At 36.4% G+C, this 21,808-nt stretch overlaps 1 protein-coding gene across 1 annotated transcript in view; it reads left to right on the plus strand.

Annotated features, from left to right (window-relative positions):
• The window catches only part of lrp8 (low density lipoprotein receptor-related protein 8, apolipoprotein e receptor), a 143,155-nt gene extending 137,188 nt beyond the window's left edge, over positions 1-5,967 (plus strand). Inside the window, exon 18 of the mRNA XM_038278392.1 lies at positions 1,978-5,967. Within this exon, the coding sequence (XP_038134320.1) occupies positions 1,978-2,016 (39 nt within the window). The 3' untranslated portion in view covers positions 2,017-5,967. The remainder of the gene's footprint in view (positions 1-1,977) is intronic.
• Positions 5,968-21,808: the final 15,841 nt, after the last annotated feature.

A 21,808-nucleotide genomic window follows, 5' to 3' on the forward strand; every position in this document is an offset into this window, starting at 1 on the left:
CCCCTGTAAAGGGAGTGGGGGTTGCGATGATAGTGGGAACGGAACAATTCAATTGCTGCATTGTAGGTTTTTGAAAGCTTAAATCTGAGACCACTCCCTCTGTTTACAGTTGTTTTTTCTTTCTTAACATAGATGGCTTCCTTCCCGCCCCTCTCAAACCACCTATCTTCTTTGTTCAAAATGTCAACATTCTCCTCTTCAAAAGAATGTCCTTTGTTCATAAGGTGTAGATGTACCACAGAGTCTTGTCCCGAGGAGGTCGCTGCTCTTTGTTTTTCATTCCATTAATTCTGTTTCAATTTGCATGTTTTCTGAACAAAAACACCTTTTTTTGGGGCTACTGTAAAAAACCTTGAACTCAACGCTATTTCTGACATACTGAATTGAAAAAGCTACCTGGATGGGAAGCGAAATGTCTTCACACTTGGAAACAAAGTCCAGTGGATTGTTTATTTAAATTTTTTTGGAATGACTATGACCTGGATGACTCAGAGTCTTCACCAGCATTATTTCTCATCATTTACCTTCACAATGTAGTCAGCTGAATGCTTAACTAGAGATATTAGAAGAATCCTACCTTTGTTAAGGAGAAAAACGTTGGAACAATCAAAGTCTCAGAATCTGTAGGTAAAGTGGAGAGGCACAGCATCCAAAGTGATTAAAGTCCACTATAACTTTCCACAGCCAGAAATGATTTAAGGAGTCGTGTCATTTGCCGATGCTGCTCCACTATGTGTTATCAAGTCTAAAGTGAACTAAGCTGCTAATCTTAGAGCACTTTGTGATTTCCTCTGCTGACAAGCTTAATAGAGATATTTATTTACTTTTCCAGCGTGACCTGGCATAGTCCCAAAGGCCAATAGCACCAATAGCTCTTCAAATAATATGATATAATGTACTTGGCTGGCCAGCAAAGAGGTTTTACCTGAATCCCATAGACAGTCTATGTAGTATTCTAGACAAGAGATTGAGAAACACAAAAACTGACAATATAGACCAACTGAAGTTTCCTTACAAATCAAACTGGGCTTCAGTAATTTATGCATATATAGGTGCTTTTATTACACTCTAATCTTCAAATAAACTGAATGTTGTGATTTAATTGCTTTCATACCATGGTCTTTAAAAAAAAAAAACCAACATCAACACTAAGAACATGTCACTCTGAGTGTAATGAGTCTATATGATACAAGGCTAACTATTTAAAATCAATTACTGACACTAAAGACTTTAATTTATAAGGATACACCTATGGGAGAACCACAGGTTTGTTGAAAAATGCATAATCATGACACTAAGGATGTTTGTTTTATATAGTGTGCCCTGGTTTATCTGGATACTGCCATTAAGGGCGGCCAAAACGAAATTATTGAGGGGTAAGGAAGTGATGTTCTTGATCGGTTGGCATGGTAACACTGATTTCTTTGTAGTGCTCTGTAGTAGAAGAGGGGAAAATAGAAAGAATTGTGGGTATCCCTGGCACGATGACTCTCTAGAAGCACACACACAGACAGACATAGAACAGATGCACGATTAAGATTCAAGGTCGAACAAAGAGCAACATTCATTGAAAAGGAGGAGAGAGGCGACTGCCCATCTTAATGGTTTTTAAATTATTATTTAGAAATACCTGTATTGTATTTCATTTTTACTCTAGAGATTTTTCCTTGTGTCTCATCAAGTTCTATTGCCTGTGCTGTTGGAGGTTGGTCCGGCTGCTAAAATATGGGCCAGACATTTGCAGCTGTAAGCAAGAATCCTGCATTCCTCATCTACTGTACAAGCATGCAGGGAAGGAAGGGGGGTCAGACCATTAGGGAAGGTTGGGGAGGGGAAGTATAATTCTGAGAAGAAAGACCAGAAGAGAGATAAAGGTTGCATTTTTCTTTAGGTTTCCTCATAGATTCACTTTTGTCGCTTTGTTCATCCCCTCCTTCAGCCTGCCTTGGTAACCATCTTTTTATCTACTGTTTACAGCGTGTGGCACTCAGTGTGGAGGACGATGGCTATCCCTAATGAGGGGGGATGCAGCCTGCTTACCAACACACACCCCCCTCAGTGCCCTCCTGTTCCTTCTCTGAGCACAGCCTCCGCACCACTACAATGAGGCCAGTACAACGCAGAGGAGAATAAAATGGAGTCACCATTTTGCCTCCTCCTTTACAAGTAGCAGGGATGACCTATGCATTTCTTCTCCTCCCTACTCGCTATCACTAGCTAACACTACATTCATTAGTGTCAGCTTTGTTGCCTCTGCTTCACTCCTCTTTTCCCTCTTCTGATGCTTCCTAACAGTAGTGGTGTAAAGAAATGCTGCTAGATGATATTTCTCCCCACTAACCTGACTTGAAAATTGTACAGTAAGAAGGCTAATGTTGGCCACTACAGAAGTATATGGGGGGCGCTCATGTTTTGATTGTTTTCATTTATTTATACCTTTTAAATATGTAACCAGCATCTGTCGTTGCGTAGTCGTAAATGCAATTTGATTGATCAAGTTTAAAGACGTACTGTAAAAGGCAAGGATGTTGCATTTGCTCTGGTTGGCTTAACATTAGCAATAGCATAGCTTATTTGTTTGAAGGGAGGATGCCATCTATTATTTGCTACTGACATGTGGTAATGCTAAATATAGTCAAGTGGATAGTAAAGAGAAAAAAGGTTGGAGCTGCTCAGATATTTGGCAGTGACTTTTAGGTGAAAGAGTGGCAAGGTTAATTTATTTCACTATTATTTGTCAAGGAATGACCTGATTGGTGCTTGCAGACTGTTGTACTTCAAAATAAAAAGCAGGAGGACAGAAAAGGCAATGAATTGTGGGTAACCCATCTCTTTGTATGGGAGGTATGCACAGAGTCAATAACGAGCTTAGTCAGTTTGATTAAAAGTGATAGGTTAGGGTTTACGAATCTCTTGGTTCATTGTTTTTTTTTTTATGTGATGGCAAATTTTTCCACCTCCTGTGACTGTTTTAGATATACGTATGGAGCTGCTACTCTAAAGGATTTATGCACGAGACATTATTAATATTTTAGGATTTTAAAAGACTGTAATTATTTTCTATATTTTCATTTCAGAGTGCCATAACTGTAGGAGCATTATAATTTGATCTGTTTTAAGGTTAGTATTTCTTTGTCTTTTGGTATTTGTCTTCCAATTAGCTCCCAATCGATTGCTTTTTTTACCTTTATTTAACTTGGTTCAAACAATGCAATATACCAGTTAAAGCTTGGCTATATTGAGCCTCTCCCTGTGACCAGACGACCCTGGTTTCCTCGGTGTAGCTGCCGCACCTTCATGTCGATGCAGGTAGATGAGATGATGCAGAAAAAAAAAATCCCAAATATAAACAGCATCACTCACTGCTCTCATTGAATGTTCACTATGGTTCTGTGAGCAGATCAGTAAAATATCAGGCTCTGCTGATTCTGGCACACTGATTTGATTTTAGAGATGAGTGGAGAAGGAATGTAAGAGCCATCGTAAAGAGGTTATCTTCCATTTGCCTGCCTCAGATGCACTTCCAGCCCATTGAATCAGACAGTTTATGCCCCCTGAAAACAGTTGTAATTGTTCATTTTATGTTCCAGTTGTAAATAACCATAGGAGATTATTAAATGGCAATTTGGCACTTACAAGAATCAGCTTGTTTATATGGGACATCATTCATTTTTTTTTACTATCTAACCATTAAAGATTTCTCTACCATATTTATTGTTAATACAATCTAACCTTTTTGTTTTAGATATGTAGGACCAGAATGTCTTTCCCTGTTAACCTGCAAAAAAATTACTCTCAGTCTTCCTTTGCTTACTTACAATATTTTGGATATAGTTCGATTTTTAGATGTAATGCAAACAGTTTATATTCAGGGATTTAAATAATTTTGTTTCTCTTTTTTTGTAGAGCTGTTTGAGTTTTAAGTCACTGATAATCCCGGCTGAGGGTGACATGAAAACAAACTACATGGAGATGCTTTCTTTAAATCTTAATAGGTGCTGTAGTTACCTGAATTTCTAGCAGTGCTGCTTTGTGTTTTTCCAACACTAACTTCCTTAGAATGGCTATGCATATTCCTGTCCAGTTATAGACATGCTTCTGGTTGAAGTTCGAGCTGCTCTTTTTGACAGAACTTTTTGAATTTATTTGAATTGGTTGGCTTCCTCACGCAGACTTAACTTCCATGCTTCCTTTACATGTTTTCAGCATTATTAGGGCTTTCAGACCCATTTCAGGCATCAAAAGTTAGCAGGTCTTATCCATTTCAAAATCAACTATATGTAATATTGTACCAACTATCATGCATGGTGGTGATTTCATGTTGCTGAGTCTATTGCTAGTACTGGTGCAGAATGGTCAAAACTTAAAATCTGGGTGTTCTGGTGTGGCAATGATCTCAAATAAATACAGATATACCAAATATACCAGTATATCTTCAGGGGCCATTTATTATGGGTTCTGCCAAGAAGAGCAACTCAATTCAATGCAGAACTGTTATTACCGATGCTACAAAAGGTTGTGGTCATCTATGATTGATTCAAGGACATTTCTAACAAGAACTGTAAACTAAAAGGAATGTAGAGTTAGAATTAGTACATGCTCCTATTCTAGTGCTAAAAGGAGAACAGTGACTGCAAGAAGGCATGAGCCACAGGTGAGAAATCCTTGTCATTTTTAATACTGAATCAGTTTCAGACTCTGTTGACTGCACCCTAAGCTGAGTCAGCTCTGAGTCTAGCTCCTTCCTTTTTTCGCCTTTGTTCGCCTCAGGAATAATGAAGTTCCATGCTGAGAAGTTGCAGTTATGAGGTTAAATTGCTTATTTATTTAGCTGCCTGAGCGTGACATTGTGGGAAAGTTATTATTGCTACAGTGTAAAAGACAGATTGACCGCTCTACTTTGTGGTCACCTCCAGTCGAGCCAATTGCACTGAAGGACGCAGTGAAATACCAGACTCCTGCCTTCGCTGTTCATATTATCAGAGGGGGGAGAAAGGGAAAGATGACCTTGTGCCACAAAGCCATACCATATATACAAACAGGGACCATCAAGAAAATTTGGTGCTTAAATGGCAGCATTATTTCTAATTTCGCTGTTAGTTCACCCATAAAGAGCAGCCTATGGTTATAACATTTCATTCTGGCTTGTGCCTTTGCGCTTTCGGAGGTCATTTAGTTGCTGTAAACCAGGTACTGTGTTGTGTGACTTCTTTAGTTTGGGTTAGTAGTTTTTGTGTGTAACGTTCTGCGTTTTTTAGTGTAACCACACCTTTCATCTGCTTTGAGAACCTGAAATATGCAGTTTAAGTAGCTGTTTGGTGTAACTCCGGTTGATTTGGATCCTTTCTGCTAAAATGTGAAAAACATCTCATAATTCACTCAAGAAATTAATATTTCTACTGTTGAAGCAGGTGAAACAGCAAATTCATATTTGCTGCTGCAGATAGTTTCTAGATGACAGGGTATCCAAAAATAAAAGCAAGGTTATGAATCAATATTGAATACATTCTTGGAAAAAAATAGTATTAAATTTTAATTTCATCTTGTGAATTTGTATTTAATAATTTAATAATTTATCTATTTAACAACTTGTAATGCATATGCCTTCCCTTTTTTTTTCAGCTACAATTCCACCGAATTGATTTAGTCTGTTATTAGCTAATCACACTAACTACTAACTACCCTGATGACTAATATTAAGTTTTGCACAGAGTCTATAAACTTATCTTAACATGTTCTCCTTTCTTAAAATTTCTAAGGTATATCATCCACTAGAGTGCTTGTTAAGATCGCTCCTCTTTTTACCTGTTCATGCTCTTTTACATCTCATGCATTGGCAACAGTCTCTTTCCTTATCATGCAAGCAACTTTCACCAGGAAAATGTTGTTTTTTTTGTTTCTTTTATACATCTTCATCTCAAACATTCTTTCACCATCAAGAGCTCTCAGTTTTTTGTCAACAGAATACACTGGAAGATTAAAAAGCACTGGAAGAAATAACTCAGTTCCCCAGAAATAACCTGGAAAAAAGCCTCAGAGCTGAAAATAAAACTTCCTCCCTGAATAAGAACCTGCAGACCAATACAATCAGCCAGAAGAGGAGTCTCCGCCTCCAGCTACAATTTTGAACTGTGGAAGGAAACTGACTCCACTCTGCTGGCTTTTAGCTCTCGTTGACCTTGTTGTTGACTTTTCTTTAATCCACAGCTTCCTCTTTTTATGACGTGGGTTTGTTTTTGGACTGTGAATCCTCAGTGTTTGCCAATTCATTCCCACTGTTCCTAGTTGATCAACTTGATGTTACTTGAAGGGAAGTGTTTTGTTCACCATGTTTTTTCTACCAGCTAGTATTCAATGAAGGATGTTTTTTTTTTGGGGGGGTTTATCTGTTTTCATTTTGATATAAAACATTATAGACACATGTTGTCTGGACAGTCTGTGGTTGAAGACATTCTCCAGCTTTTGTAAGAAATACTCGCCTGTATTTTCTCTAAAAATTGTCATTGCCTGCAAGGAAATGTAAAAGAAAATTCAGCGTCCATTCCACACGACAGGCATTTTATAAAAGCTGTTTGTTGCACAAAACTTTTCAAGAAGCCTTCTGCACTGTGTAAAGAGGTTGCATACTTAGAAGAGGGAGAGGAAATAATGGGGTTGTGGGTGGGGTGGTGCTGGGATCTGGCAGTTACAGACCAATGGTTTTGAATCATGAAATGTAAATAAAACCTTTTCATAAAGCAAAAAAACAAACAAACATCTTTTTTGATAATATTTGAAATGTATCTGTAAAAAGGTGTATATAGACTTCTGGGGTTAAAAAGGAGTGTAGACTATATATAAATTTATTTGTACACATGAACACTGGGTTTCTTTAATGTTTGATTGTAACTAGAAATTAATAATCTGCCAAAGTGTTTTTACTTTTTTTTCTCTTGTATGTTCCATTTGTTTTATTTTGTTTTAGGTTTTAACAGCACAGCAGACTGTAGTATTTAATTCCTTATAATTTAATTTTGATGTGTTTGAGGGTTTTTTTAATGAGGGAGGGGGGTATTTTAATTTATTGGTGCCTTGTTTTGTGCTCCTGTATACTTTCACTCTGTTTCTCCGTGTTGTGTGTATGTGGGAGATCCAGGGGGGATTAACTTGGGGGTTGGGGGGTGTGGGGGGGTAATCTTTAGCATCTTCTCTACTTACATCTCTGTACTTTATGCCAAAATGGTCACATTCACGTTTCTATGAAATCAAGCTGTTGATAAATCACTATATATTGATATATTAAATTTATAAAAACTGTCTGAACCTTCTGAGTTGATTTCTTTTTACTTAATACAACTTCTGCTTTTTTTACCCAATATGCAAAACTAAATGGTAAATGGTATGTACTTACATAGCGCCTTTATTCAAGTCAGGAGACTTGACCAAAGAGTTTTACACTACATTCATTCACGCACACACTCACACACTGATAATGGCAAGCTACATTGTAGCCACAGCTGCCCTGGGGCTCACTGACAGAAGCTGGGCTGCCATACACTGGCGCCACCGGGCCCTCTGACCACCATCAGTAGACAATGCAGGTGAAGTGTCTTGCCCAAGGACACAACGACACTGAAAGTCGGAGTCGGGGCTTGAACCGTCAATCCTTCGATTTCAGGTACTGAGGGAATGCTGAAGATGTGATCAGGTGTTGGAAATGATAATTAAGTGAATGATTGATGGATTGATTTTAAACGATCTCACAGCAGAGAAATTTACTTGTTACATTGGCTGAAATATTCAAAAAGCCGAAGAAAGTGCAAAAGGAAGAATAGGGAAAAATGATAGATTCCTTACTTTAAAATAGTCTTTACTGGGATATGCAACATGCAATAAAATACATTCCAAAGTATACAAGAAAAAAAATATGTAATGCTATATTTAAATTAACTTTCTGTCTTTTGTAATTCAGCAAGACTAAGAGATAACTGTGCCAGCCAGATGCAGTCAGACTCACAGGTGAGATAAACTGAGAACTTAAACAATCTCAGGAGACCAAATAAGCAATACAACCAGCTCTATCTTCTGATTTTCTGTTAGCCTTGGAAGCTACACTGACATCTTCAAGGGTGTTCATTTATTGAAGCCAAGTTTTTTTTCAATATCTATACTTTTCTATTATATATCTGAGGACTTTTTATATTTACTCACTACATTTAAACACAAATACTCTATAATTCCACCTCCTTACATTCTCTAAACGTCCTTATTTCTTCTAGACATGTTGAATACATCACACATAACAGCTCCAACACTGATAGGGATACGGATGAAGACGGGGCTTGGAAGCATGACGGAGAAACACGAGACAATCCCCATTCATATCCCATTTATTAGATTTTTAATTTCCACATTATGGTTGGTGTTTCATTTTAATTTTATATATTCTATTTGCAACTTTAATTATGGAATACTAGAGCTCTAAAAGTATGAATCTGCTTGTGCAGGAGTTTTGCACAGTTTAATCAACATTATTGTGTCTGAATTTAAATTTGGGACAAAACCAGAGCAAGTCGGTATTTTGGTGTCTTATCTTTCAATACAGTCAGCAAAGAGGAAAATTAACCAATATTCTGTGCATAGAAGATTTTAGAAGTTACTTTGTACCTCAGAAACCAAAACTTCATTTTAATTTTGTATTTAGGTACATGTAGAACATGTACTTTAATACTACTACTTAAGTAAAGGAGTTCAATCTAGTTTAGTTTTTGCATGGATATCTGTACTTTATTTAAAGAACGAGATGTTTTTGACAGCATGTCTCAAAACACACTTAGCACATATAAAATGATGGCAGGTGTGTATAGTGTATGCAGTGCTGTCAGTTTTTCATTAACGCATCCCTGGAAGAAAAGTGTCTGTTTATTTTAAATAGTTTTTAAGCTGTAATTCAGACATTCTGATTGTAGGATTAAGTATTAGCCATCTTAGCCCCACTAATGTTGTCTAATTTGGTAGAATATCCTTAAAGGCACAACTTACGGTAATATTAACAATTCAACTAACTGAAAGGCCCTTGCACAAAGAGAAGCAGTCATGAGGCAACTTTGGTGAGGCAGCAAAAACAGGTGGAAGAGTGTCAAATGGCCTAATCTGGCCTAACCTCATATTGGGGAAGGGAGCAAAGATGTGAACTCCTTAAAAGGAGTCAGAACCAACATTGAAGGTTTTAGATTCTGGTATCTTTATGTCTTAGAATGGCTCAGTACATGTTTAGATACAAAATGGAATTAAGAATCTGTAGCAAGATGTAAGAATATCAAACATTTTTTTATTTAAAGATTATATGTAAGAAAACCTTGAAAGCACAGGAAAATACTGTAAAACAATGTCACCAGATAATTACAGGTAACTTGTATAATGAAAGATTAGCTTTAAATTCTTCTAAAAATCCCCAAAACAGCAATGAAACTACCTGATGGTGTTACAGTGCATCTAAATACAATAAAATTTGCAAAAGCCTGTCAGATTAAGTGATAAAAGGCAGTTTTGTCTCATTAATAAAACACCCTCTTATTAGCCCTGCCATTTAAATTCAGCTGTGATAAATAATGAGCTGTGGGCCATATGCACCATCTGCCCATCATTACCTTTAAACCTTTTATTGTTTTTATTCATCTCTGTATTAATGGAGGCTTTGACAACTGATTTATGAACTTGTAGTACATCTGCCATTATTTGGTTGTATGTCATGGACCTCATATAAATCAGATTTCCCAATGTAAGCTTTGCATCAGTGCATGTCCTTTAGCGAACCGACTCCCTCCTTCGAGGTGTACTTCACACCATCTTTTTAGTGATTTATTTCAGATGTTTCACCGTTGTTGGACTTCAGGTAACCTTTGAAGAATGCAGAAAGTTTACTGTAGGAGGCACAAAATCAAATTTGACTGTTCATTTCATTATTTATGCTTTACAAAAGCATCCAACAGCTATTGGCTATTGCTCTTAACCCTACATGCCATAAAAACTTCACCAGTAAGACTTCTTGATATTTAAAAAATAAAATTCAGAAATAATTTGTTTATGTACAGTATTTGTAATATGTTCAATTTTCGCTTTTGATAATTAGCTCTTAATTGGGTTTACATTAAATAATTTATGTGAAATTTTATTTGTAAAGGTGGTCAAAGCTAAACCTTCCTATATTTTTCCTCCATTAGTTTTTTTTTTTTTGATTAAATTAAATCGTATTTAAACAACCTATGCTTATTCTCAAATTGGCTACAGTAGGTTGCTTGACCTTTTCCAGAATAGGACAACTGTAATGGAAGCAAAGGTTAGCAGAAGCTCAGTAACTCTGACTTATTCATGCACTAAGAAGTAAGGAGTGGAGCCCCAGGTGAGTGCTAAGGAGTTACTGTTCTCTGCTGGCTTGATGGATGAGGCACCAAGCGAAGCCGTATCAGTGTTTGGGTGCTCTGTGACCTACAAGTTGTTCCAGGGCTGCTGTTTCTCCTTACAAAAGATGGAACCCCAGCTGAGTTCTAAACTCTCAATTTAAACTTAGTATTAAAAGGCTGACATTCATTGACCTTTTTCAGGAAAACATCCCCAAACCATTACACTCCCATGGATGGCATAGGGTTCAATAACTATAGGCAGACGGACAGACACTCACTAGAAGCTACAAGAAAACAGAATCATACAATTCCCACCATGATTTTCTTTATGTAGGTTTAACCTTTCTGTCTGTCTCATATTAGCTGACACATTGCATTACGTTAGTAGGTTTGGCCAGTTTATAAACTGTACCACATTTCAGGCGCAGGACAATTCAAAGTGCTGTAGATTAAAAGAGAAGCACGCTATAAACAGAATAAAAATGAATATTTAGAATAAGATGATTGTATATATATATATATATATATATATATATATATATATATATATATATATATATATATATATATATACACTATATTGCCAAAAGTATTTGCTCACCTGCCTTGACTCACATATGAGCTTAAGTGACATCCCGTTCCTAATCCATAGGGTTCAATATGACGTCGGTCCACCCTTTGCAGCTAGAACAGCTTCAACTCTTCTGGGAAGGCTGTCCACAAGGTTTAGGAGTGTGTTTATGGGAATTTTTGACCATTCTTCCAGAAGCGCATTTGTGAGGTCGCACACTGATGTTGGACGAGAAGGCCTGGCTCTCAGTCTCCGCTCTAATTCATCCCAAAGGTGTTCTATCGGGTTGAGGTCAGGACTCTGTGCAGGCCAGTCAAGTTCATCCACACCAGACTCTGTCATTCATGTCTTTATGGACCTTGCTTTGTGCACTGGTGCACAGTCATGTTGGAAGAGGAAGGGGCCAGCTCCAAACTGTTCCCACAAAGTTGGGAGCATGGAATTGTCCAAAATGTCTTGGTATGCTGAAGCATTCAGAGTTCCTTTCACTGGAACTAAGGGGCCAAGCCCAGCTCCTGAAAAACAACCCCACACCATAATCCCCCCTCCACCAAACTTTACACTTGGCACAATGCAGTCAGACAAGTACCGTTCTCCTGGCAACCGCCAAACCCAGACCCGTCCATCAGATTGCCAGATGGAGAAGCGCGATTCGTCACTCCAGAGAACGCGTCTCCACTGCTCTAGAGTCCAGTGGCGGCGTGCTTTACACCACCGCATCCGACGCTTTGCATTGCACTTGGTGATGTATGGCTTGGATGCAGCTGCTCGACCATGGAAACCCATTCCATGAAGCTCTCTGCGCACTGTTCTTGAGCTAATCTGAAGGCCACATGAAGTTTGGAGGTCTGTAGTGATTGACTCTGCAGAAAGTTGGCGACCTCTTCGCACTATGCGCGTCAGCATCCGCTGACCCCGCTCCGTCAGTTTACATGGCCTACCACTTCGTGGCTGAGTTGCTGTCGTTCCCAAACACTTCCATTTTCTTATAATACAGCTGACAGTTGACTGTGGAATATTTAGGAGCGAGGAAATTTCACGACTGGATTTGTTGCACAGGTGGCATCCTATCACAGTTCCACGCTGGGATTCACTGAGCTCCTGAGAGCGACCCATTCTTTCACAAATGTTTGTAAAAACAGTCTGCATGCCTAGGTGCTTGAATTTATACACCTGTGGCCATGGAAGTGATTGGAACACCTGATTCCAATAATTTGGATGGGTGAGCAAATACTTTTGGCAATATAGTGTATATATATATATATATTTATATATATATATATATTTATATATATATATATATATTTATATATATATTTATATATTTATCTAGTGAAAAGATAAGTTAAAAAGAAACTTGTTTACACATGACAGTCAGAGGCCACTCTAAATGAATTTTCAGCTCTTTTATATTTTTCTGGCAATTTATTTCAGATCAGTGGAGCATGAGGACTTCTCGTTTGGTTCTGGTTCTGCGTATGTAAAGTGCAGTTGAGCCCAAAGACTTTAGAGATGTGGGCGATTGATCCACTTATAGCAAGTCTATTATATATTTCGGTGATTTATAGGCTGTAAGAAGTATGTTCTCTGTGACATACAGGGAGCAAGTGTAAAGATTTTAGAATTGGGTCGATCAGCTTCACTTTCTAAGGTCTGGCAGCAGCATTCTGGACCAGCTGAATCTGTCTGATAGACTTTTTAGGCAGGTGAAGACACCATTATAACTACCTCTGTTAAAGTTTAACTAATGAATGACTTTTAAAGGATGTTGCTCCTTTAATCCTGGAGGTTCAGGTCTGAGTCCATCACTGCTCCAAGATTTAGAGCCTGATTGGTGGTTTCTGGCTGGATTAACTGAAGCTATCTGCCAACATTGGAACATTTTTACTAAAACATTTTACTTTAAGTAGGAAAATATTGTCTATTAAAGTACTTGTAAATAATATTGTACTTTAATGAGTATATTTGATGTTATTAATCTTTTAATCATGATTTTTATTTTATTTTAGTCATTGTTCATGTCCAGGCAGCATTTATGTACACTTTAAATACAAAAACATATTAGATCTTCTGAAGGCTTCACCAGTTTAAGAGAAATTCCTAGAACTCAGGAATGCCTATAAACACATGGGAAGTTTTTTTTTGCAATTTTCTGCCTTCTATTAAAGTGAGGCAGGAGATGTAATATCATTTCAGATTGATGCTGACTGCTCACTAAAGATGGATTTATTGGAGGTGTATGATGGCTGAACAGTTTGCTGCATCACTCAAAAAATCTTAGACCTTTTTGAACCTTTAGCCAGATTCAGATTAATGGGTGGCCATGATATAACTGTGATTTATATTTTATTTCAGTTTTCCAGGATCAGCGCAGCATTTCAATGTTTGTGTTTATGCTCTTTAGGCACATATGTATATCCAATTTTTATTTGATCTATTTTTGTTTGTTTTTAAAAAAAAATGCTCTGAATGGTACCACCTTTCCTCTGCAGTTCACATGCTGCTGCACCTGCTGGCTTCACCTCTCATCAAGCAAGTCTTACCACTCTGCCATTCTGTGTTTTGATCACCACATTTTTTTTGTTTAGTGCTCGGCCCTCTTGTTTTGAAATGTGAATAAACTTTAACTTCTCAATTCTCTCTGTTTTCATTTTCTCATTTCTTTTTCTCAAATTTAAGGATATTTTTTGTGTATGAGAAGCAGGTTAATGGTGTCTTTTGGGAGAGATTTTAAAAAATTACAGCTGAGGTGTTCCACATTCATTACCACACATCTTTGCTTTTAGTTTTCTATCAAGCACATATTTTCATCCCCTCTCTTTCCCTTTGGTCAATTGAATTTTTCTGGCTCCTCTCTGCATGGCCCCTTGCTTTTATTAGACCATTTGTTGCATTAGTTGATGTTTGTACTTGGTCAAAGCTACACCTAACAATTCTGTTCTCATAAAGTTTTCACTATAAAGTCTCCCCCTGTTTAAAAATTCAGCAAGCACACGGTCACCCCTCTGCACCTCACGCCTTCCTCTCACGGATGACAGTTCCTATTATCTCTTGGATAATAAGTTGCAGAGATTAGCCATGGGGCCAGACAGGGGGAGCAGCGATAGGGTTCTGAGTTTGTGTGTTTGCGTGTGCATATTTGATGCAATTTGGGTGCTTCTGCTTGGATTTGTGGACTCCTTTGTGAATGTGTGTGCAGCTTTTCATGTTTGTCTGTGTTTGCCTGCGTTAATGGATTTCTCCCCAGCTGCATGCGCATGTGTGTCTGCCTTTCTGTCTAGCCACATGCCAGCACATGTGTTGGTGTCTAAATGACAGCAAGAGACTGTGTACCTGCAGTGGGACTCACAAGAGGAGGAGTTGATGGGCTAAGTGCCATTAACAGATAATTACAGCTAAAAAGTCTGCATGCTAACGAGGAATCTCATCATCACAATGCTGGCAAACCAAGAGGGCACAAAAAAAGCCTCTGCAATTCAGACCTTGAGCTCTTGTGTTTTTAGTGCATATTGGTTTATAGTCCATATTCTTTTTGATGCATTCATTTTCCCTTTACTTTTTCAACCAATAGTTGTTTTTTCTATTTGTGTGCAAGAGCATTACAGCTCCTATTCATATTTTAAAATATAAACATCTGCAGATTACCACTGCTAAGGTGCAACAACACAAGTGCAAACAATATATCAGTTTAATTGTCTGGTAGAGGCTCAGTGTGAGTTGAGTTTAAGGGCATGCACTCCAGCACACAGGGATGCCTCTAATGGGTTTATCTCTGATCTAAGTCAACATGAACTTCTGTGAAAAAAATGCAGCTGTTTTTTCTTGCAGATCTTATATCCACATATTTGCTTGAAATTAATTAAACCCAGGTACCCGTTGGGAGCGGTGAGGTTGTTTGGAGCCGGATATTCCACGGATTCGATTTGCAATCTGTGTGTTGAGCCTTATTTTGCACTCCCCTGGCTTTCAAACAAGAGCTGATGAGAGTGAGGTATCATCTTTACTCATTATCTTCTCTTTTACCAGGCTGTCCATGGGAATACTAAATGTTTGCTTGTGTATGATTTGAAAAAGATTGCCTCATGTCTATTTTTGAACCAAAGATTCACAAAATCAACACATGCAATCTCATTTCAGCAAAGTGCAAGTCTGCTTTGGAGAAAAATGCTAGTGTTAAAATCATTTTCAATATTTTGTAATAAATAAATTCCATCCTAGCATGGTGCTTGAAGTGATACAGTATATGTAAAAGCTTTGAGACAGAATGCATTTGATGGCAGTTGGAGCTGACTTTGGTTGCACAACCAGTAATTAGCCTTACGGTGCAATTAGCTTTTCACATAAATGTAGGACCGTGTTTTGGGATTTTTATTTTAAAAAAAATTGTCAAATTGATACCTGCCAAAGACCATATTTGAATTATTTTGGATGAATTCTGTCCCACTCATCTTTGCTAAATGTGCAATTTTGGGCCCTTTGACAAGATCAATCAGACATTATTTAAGCTTCTTCAGCCATTTACATGTTGACATACTGGAGTGTTTTTAATCATTGTCCTTCACTCATATAACCTGAGTGAGCTTAAGCTGGGGGTCAAAAACGTATACTATTTTCTTTGATGTTGTTTACAGTGCTGCTGTAGCAATTACATAAAACTCTTTGAGGTCCTGAAGCATTAAAGAAGCACCACCATGCTGGGCTGTCATTTCTGCAGTCCTTTTGTTGGTTTTAGATCAGATATAAAATGAATCACACCTTCCAAAATATTCCACTTTCGTTCATTTAAATTATTCATTTTCAGAGCATCTTGAAATTAAGGATCGTGACTCTTTAAAAAAGGTAAAAAAAAAAAATATCCACTGGTCTTTGTTTCCTACTTGGAAAGTTTTTTTTAACCTTTTTTGGTATTACTATGACCTGGATAACTGAGAATCTTCACCAGCATACATAATGATGACGTTTTTATGCAAATAATCTCTTTTTACTTTTAGGCCATAGTTTTTGTCCTGAAACTCTTGCATTGATGTATTGTCTCCCTCTGACCATAATTCAGGCTAGTACTGTCTGCAATGTTTTAGATGCTTTGACATCCAGGTTAATCACTTTGGCTAAAAAATGATAAAGAGACAGCTAATTTTTGGATATATAGATACACTAACGAATACCTGTTTCAAAATCTAAAATTTAAAATGGCACAGTGGTTATTTAAAAAAGATAAAGAGAAATCTGTTACATTACATATTAAATATAAGATGTTTTCAAACAGGTCAGGTGATGTTTGTGGTTTTTAACAAGTTTTATTAGCTGTACTGGAGTCAAAAAGTATAGGCTGACGACCCCTGCCCTGGTTGAATCATTTATGTGCTCTTGGATTTACTTTTGTTAACCTGCGACTTCTGGAAATTATCACCCCACACTGCCTGCTTTCCCCAGTTATTGTTCTCACTTTGGTTTGCTGGCATCCAAAAGTCTTAGAAATGGCTGTATAACTCTTTCCAGATTAATAAAAGACACATTTTATTTGTATTACTTTTTTTTTTTTTTACAACTTTTTCTATTTCTAATTATTATTACTTTTAGTCTTACAATCAAATCAAATCAAATAGTCATACAATCAAAGAAGTTTACATCAACTTATAAGTCGGCTCAGTCAGTAATCAAATCTGAATCTAGCTTTTTAAATGGAGGAATTACAATTTCCCGGAGGACCACGTTGTTTTGGTAGCCAATTTATCTTAATCATAATATACTCAGGTTATTTATCCAGCACAATAATTTTTTAATGATTTAAAACATTTTAGTGGAATGATAAAAATGCAAAAACATATGTTTAAAGAATAACTATTTTTTTTATTAAAGACAAAAAAAATTTATTTTTATTTATTTATACTCTTCTTAATGAAAGAAACACCTAGTTTTGACTTTACAGCAATCAAATGCTTCTTAAAACTGCAGACAAACTGCTATTTGCATGCTTTGGCTGGTACTTTAGGGATCATCTTTAGTGATGAATTCAGAAGGCCTCCTTTTAGGCAACCTAGCTCCCTCCCAGATCCCAGAAAAGATTCAAGTCAGCACTCTGTCTGGAGCTCTTCTGTGCAATGTTGGAAACTTTTAACAAATTCCTTCTTTCAGACCAAGTAAGATTGTAACACCATTAACACATCTCCTCCTTTACAGAAAGAAGTAGACATTATTCGGCAGCTTAAGCCAAGATATGCATAATTAAGCAGAATTAGTGTAAACAAGGTAATGCAATAAGCATAATAATCGTGATGCACTTCAACAAAAATATTATTAATAGGATTTTTTTTTTTATTCTATTCTATATTTATAATTTACCTTGGTGCTTTAACTTCCTCAGCAACCATTTACCTATGGGTTTGCTTAAAAAGATTCAGGGCCCACATGCACTGCCAGAGTGTCTCTGCATATGTAAAATAAAACCAATTGATTATTTTTTGTTTTGTTTTTTAGCACTCAAACGTAAACAAATCTTGCAAAAATGGCAAGGCATAAGAATCAAACTGATAAGACATTCAGGAAGTATGAATGGAAAACCCGAATAACAATGTTTGAAATATTAAGAGAATATTAAGATTTCCCTTTTTGTCATGATCTTAGCACTATTGATTGGTCTGATTACTCATTTCACTTACCTGCTTATCTCCTACCAGTACTTATTACCACTCTTTTGTCCCACCTGCTTCAGCCTTTATTTAACCAGCCTTCAGACCAGTCATCAGTGCCAGATTATTTTCGAGCCATCAATAAGATTTATTCTAGCGTACCTGTATTCTGATTGCTCATCCTGACTTGTTCTGCCTCTCGAGCCTGCCTGTCTTAATCTGATCAATTTGCCTGACCTGTCCGCTGACTCCTGCCCAATCTCTGTCTGCCCCTGTACCGAACCTGGAACTGTTACCCTCAGCACCTCTTTGGATCTCTGACCTCCTGGCTCTGTCAACTGAGCATGTCATCAACATTGGCATTCGCTTCAAAAATCCTAACCCTCTGGATTATCCTGCTTTTCTTCGTCTACTTGGTTCCAATCTCCTGCTTGTCCTCAAACCACCAATGCTTCAGTGTCTGGGACTCCCTCTGCGATGACAGCCGTGTTGTGTTGGCAGTCGACCAGCACGAACTAACCTCACCCTCTGGGTTCGGACTGAACTTTAAGACCAGGTTAGTAACTCACCTACTCGTCATCGTCTTCCGACAGAAAGACATGGTCACTAACCTGTTGTCTTTTCTTGCAGAGGTTCCTGCCTTAAACACTGATTTATCAGCATTGAAAATAAATAACCACCAGCATACACAAAATTTCAAATTTTTCTGTTTGTAATGAGAATCTTACTATCACTTCTCTAAAGCCAAAGCACCATTCAGTACCAGTGAGTGCAGATGTTTCTCGTGACATCTGGCTTGACACTTTCTGGATTTGTCTTAAAACCTCAAGTAGCTTTTGGTTGGTGCCTTATTATATAATACTTGTCATATTAGGGCATTTTATTTTCATGCAACTCTCAAGTAAATTCCCAACATTCTGAGTAAAAAAATATAATAATAAAGTTATAATCAGTTATGTATGGTTTATCTATTAGCTAAATTTTTTATCAGGTATGTTAATCAGGACTTCATCAATGTGCGGATGCTTGTTTCATTATACTGTAGAAGAATTGTCACCTATAAACGGCACAACTCCTTCATGGAAGGCTTAATCACAAATGAAATTGGAAAGAGAGATTACCCAATCAACAAATAATGATCCAATTAATTATTTTATAATTTTATTTATTTAACAACAAATATTCAACATGGACTATCTCTTTAAAGGTGATTTTTATAAATATTTCTTATTGGATTATTTCATGGAGCTATCAGTGGTGAAAAGGCCTGGTGCCCGCTCTGACACCATTTTTTCTTGGTTGATAGTGATAGGAAAAATTGACTCCCCTAGTTGATATATATGAAAGTAATACTCTTTGTGTAGTTCTGCTAAATTTAGATAGTTTTTGAACATTGTATGCTGCATGAAAGGTGTAAAAATCCACAATTAAGGGTTGTGTGTATTTTTCACATTGTGGGGACCCAGTGCTCTAGTGGGGACTGATGTCTGGTCCCCATGGGAACAATAGCTGCTTTAGAGTTAGTTGTTTGGTACTAAGGTGTAAATAGAGTTCATGATGGGTTAGTGTTTGTTATGAATGTTTAGCTTTAGGGTAAGGATCATACTTTATCAATCCCCGAAGGGAAATCTGTTATAAATTAAATTCACCTATGAAGGAATGACCGTCAATCGAAAGTCCCCACCGGAATAGTGAACTCGCTAAGAGGTTTTAATGTTTTTATTTTTTTAAAATAATGTTGGTAAATTTTACATTATATATTTTTTTAAGTCTCTTACTTTCCTCTGGTTAAACGCTATATGTTTTTCTTTCTGGCTTATGTTACCGTGTATTACCCCCATATGTCCTCTTAATTTAGAAAGTTGTAAAATTTCTCATCTCTTTTGACCCAATAAAGTCAAAAGATCATCAAAAAATTGCAAAGTGTGTGCGAACCAGTAATCAAAGCAAAAGGTGGCTACTTAGAAGAACCAATATAAGACATGTTTTCAGTTGTTTATTTTTCTTTTTTGTTAAGTATATAATTCCACATGTGTTAATTCATAGTTTTGATGCCTTTAGTGTTAATTTTCAATTTTCATAGTCATGAAAATAAACAATATATATATATAGATATCTATAGATATCTATAGATATCTATATATATATATATATATATATATATATATATATATATATATATATATATATATATATATAATCTTTTTTATGATGTGAGTTTTAACACTTAACAACTGAGCTTAGGAATCCTCACTTTTTATGGAAATTTTCAACCCACTCTAGGAACCAAACAGTGATATAACGCCATCTGCTGGCCACCTGATTTCATTACACTAGTTATGTGGACAGTAGCTGTAGTTTATACAATTTTAAATATCTGGGGAAAATTATGAAGTGATTCGGACAAATTTCCCTTTGAGAACACCTTAGGATGATTTAAAACCAATTATAAAGCTAATATTATATATAGGTTATACATAAATAAATCTATCTTTATATAAATATGTAGATTATAAAATGTCATAATGGACCAGAATATAAAATTCACCATCAAGAACGGAGTGTTCTGCCTGAACATATTGAGAATTTTTAAGCCTGTATCACAATTTAACAGTTCTGTTTAGAACATTAAAAACCTTCCTTTTATATATGTGAAGTCGGAGATAAGAGAAAATGATAACTGGTGTACTTAAATTGGGAAATGTTGTTCATACTGTAGATGTATGATCAATGATAATAGTATACATTTTATTTGGACATTTGCAAATAAATATCAGATCATCTGTGAGAGAAAATAAGCAAAAGTATTACCAGTTTATCAAGACTGTTCATAGAAATGATCTGCATCAATCGTTAATTCAACAAAAATGACAATCATTTAATATGTCACTCTTGTGAAAAAAAAGATAATTTTCACAACCCCCCTCTGCTTTCCCCCCTTGGCCTGAGCAGAATTAAATTTGGAAACTGACCTTCATTTGAGTGTGACAGAACCTTCAGCCCCATTGATTTCATTTGTATTCCCTGAATCAATCATTTTTATTTCTATAGCACAGTTTGCTTTATATTTAACTAGTGTGCCAATATTGAAATTAATATTTCTTTTTTTTTTTCACAGAAATATTTATATATTGGTGTATTTGATGATCTGAAGCATTGAAGTGTAAAAAAAAGAAGAAGAAAGAAACTGTAGCAGTGGAAAATACGGGATTCACAGCACTGTAAAACAGGAGGTTGAAACAACAACATTAGCCATGCATCAAAAATAATGGTCCAACAATGACAGAAAAAAAGGATAATTCATTTTTTCATTTTTGATTTATTTAGAATTTATTTTTCAGTTCTCTTCACTGTTAGATACAAGCTTTTTCCACATAGAATATTACAGAAAAGTAAATATTTCTGATTTTTGATCTCTCTTATTTAGGGACTCTATATTCAAACAAGGGAGAGATTACTCGCATTGCTCAATTGTGCAGAAGATTACTGTTTCCCTGCAAATTTCCTAATTGGCATGAAGGGCACACGATAATCCACAACCTTATCAAGTCACACATGTTATCACAAACATCCAACCAGCAAAAAGTGAAACAATCACGACCAATTTTCCCTCAGCACTATTACTGGATTATTTCTCTCCATGCATATATCATTTCATTTCATATATAAGGTAAAAATATAGCTTTTGGAATAAATACCTTTTATAATTGTAAGACTGTCAGACAATACTTGTTATATACTTTTCATAATACTTTGTTTACATGTACTTGGCTGGATTCACAGAAGAATACACATGTTTAACTCCATGTTGAGCAAAGTTATTTCATGTAATTGTCAGCCAGATATTAAATCGTTCAACATCTGGGTAACGCTGGATTAAACAGATTTCCATAAAGATGTGTAGGCACAGATGACCAAACACTTTGCTCAGCACAGGTTTGACAATCCTTCAACTTTGAGTGAAAGGAACCCAAGTCTCCTTTTTTTATCTGTAACTGTAGCGCAGAGATTAATTAATGCTACATAGAAATGTGTGCTATTGTTTAAACCATCTGTAAAAAGATTATTTTACGTATTTTCTATAGTTTTCTTCAAATATGTATATAAACATTTTTATAATACGGTAAGAGTCCCAATTAGGCTCCTCATCTCGATTTAGCTTATGTGGAATTGATGGTGACTGAAATCACAGCAGAATAGAATAGAATATAATTTTGGTGATGTAT

This window comes from Cyprinodon tularosa, unplaced genomic scaffold, assembly GCF_016077235.1.
Source record: "Cyprinodon tularosa strain WSP-4 unplaced genomic scaffold, ASM1607723v1 ctg140, whole genome shotgun sequence".
Lineage (NCBI taxonomy): Eukaryota > Metazoa > Chordata > Actinopteri > Cyprinodontiformes > Cyprinodontidae > Cyprinodon > Cyprinodon tularosa.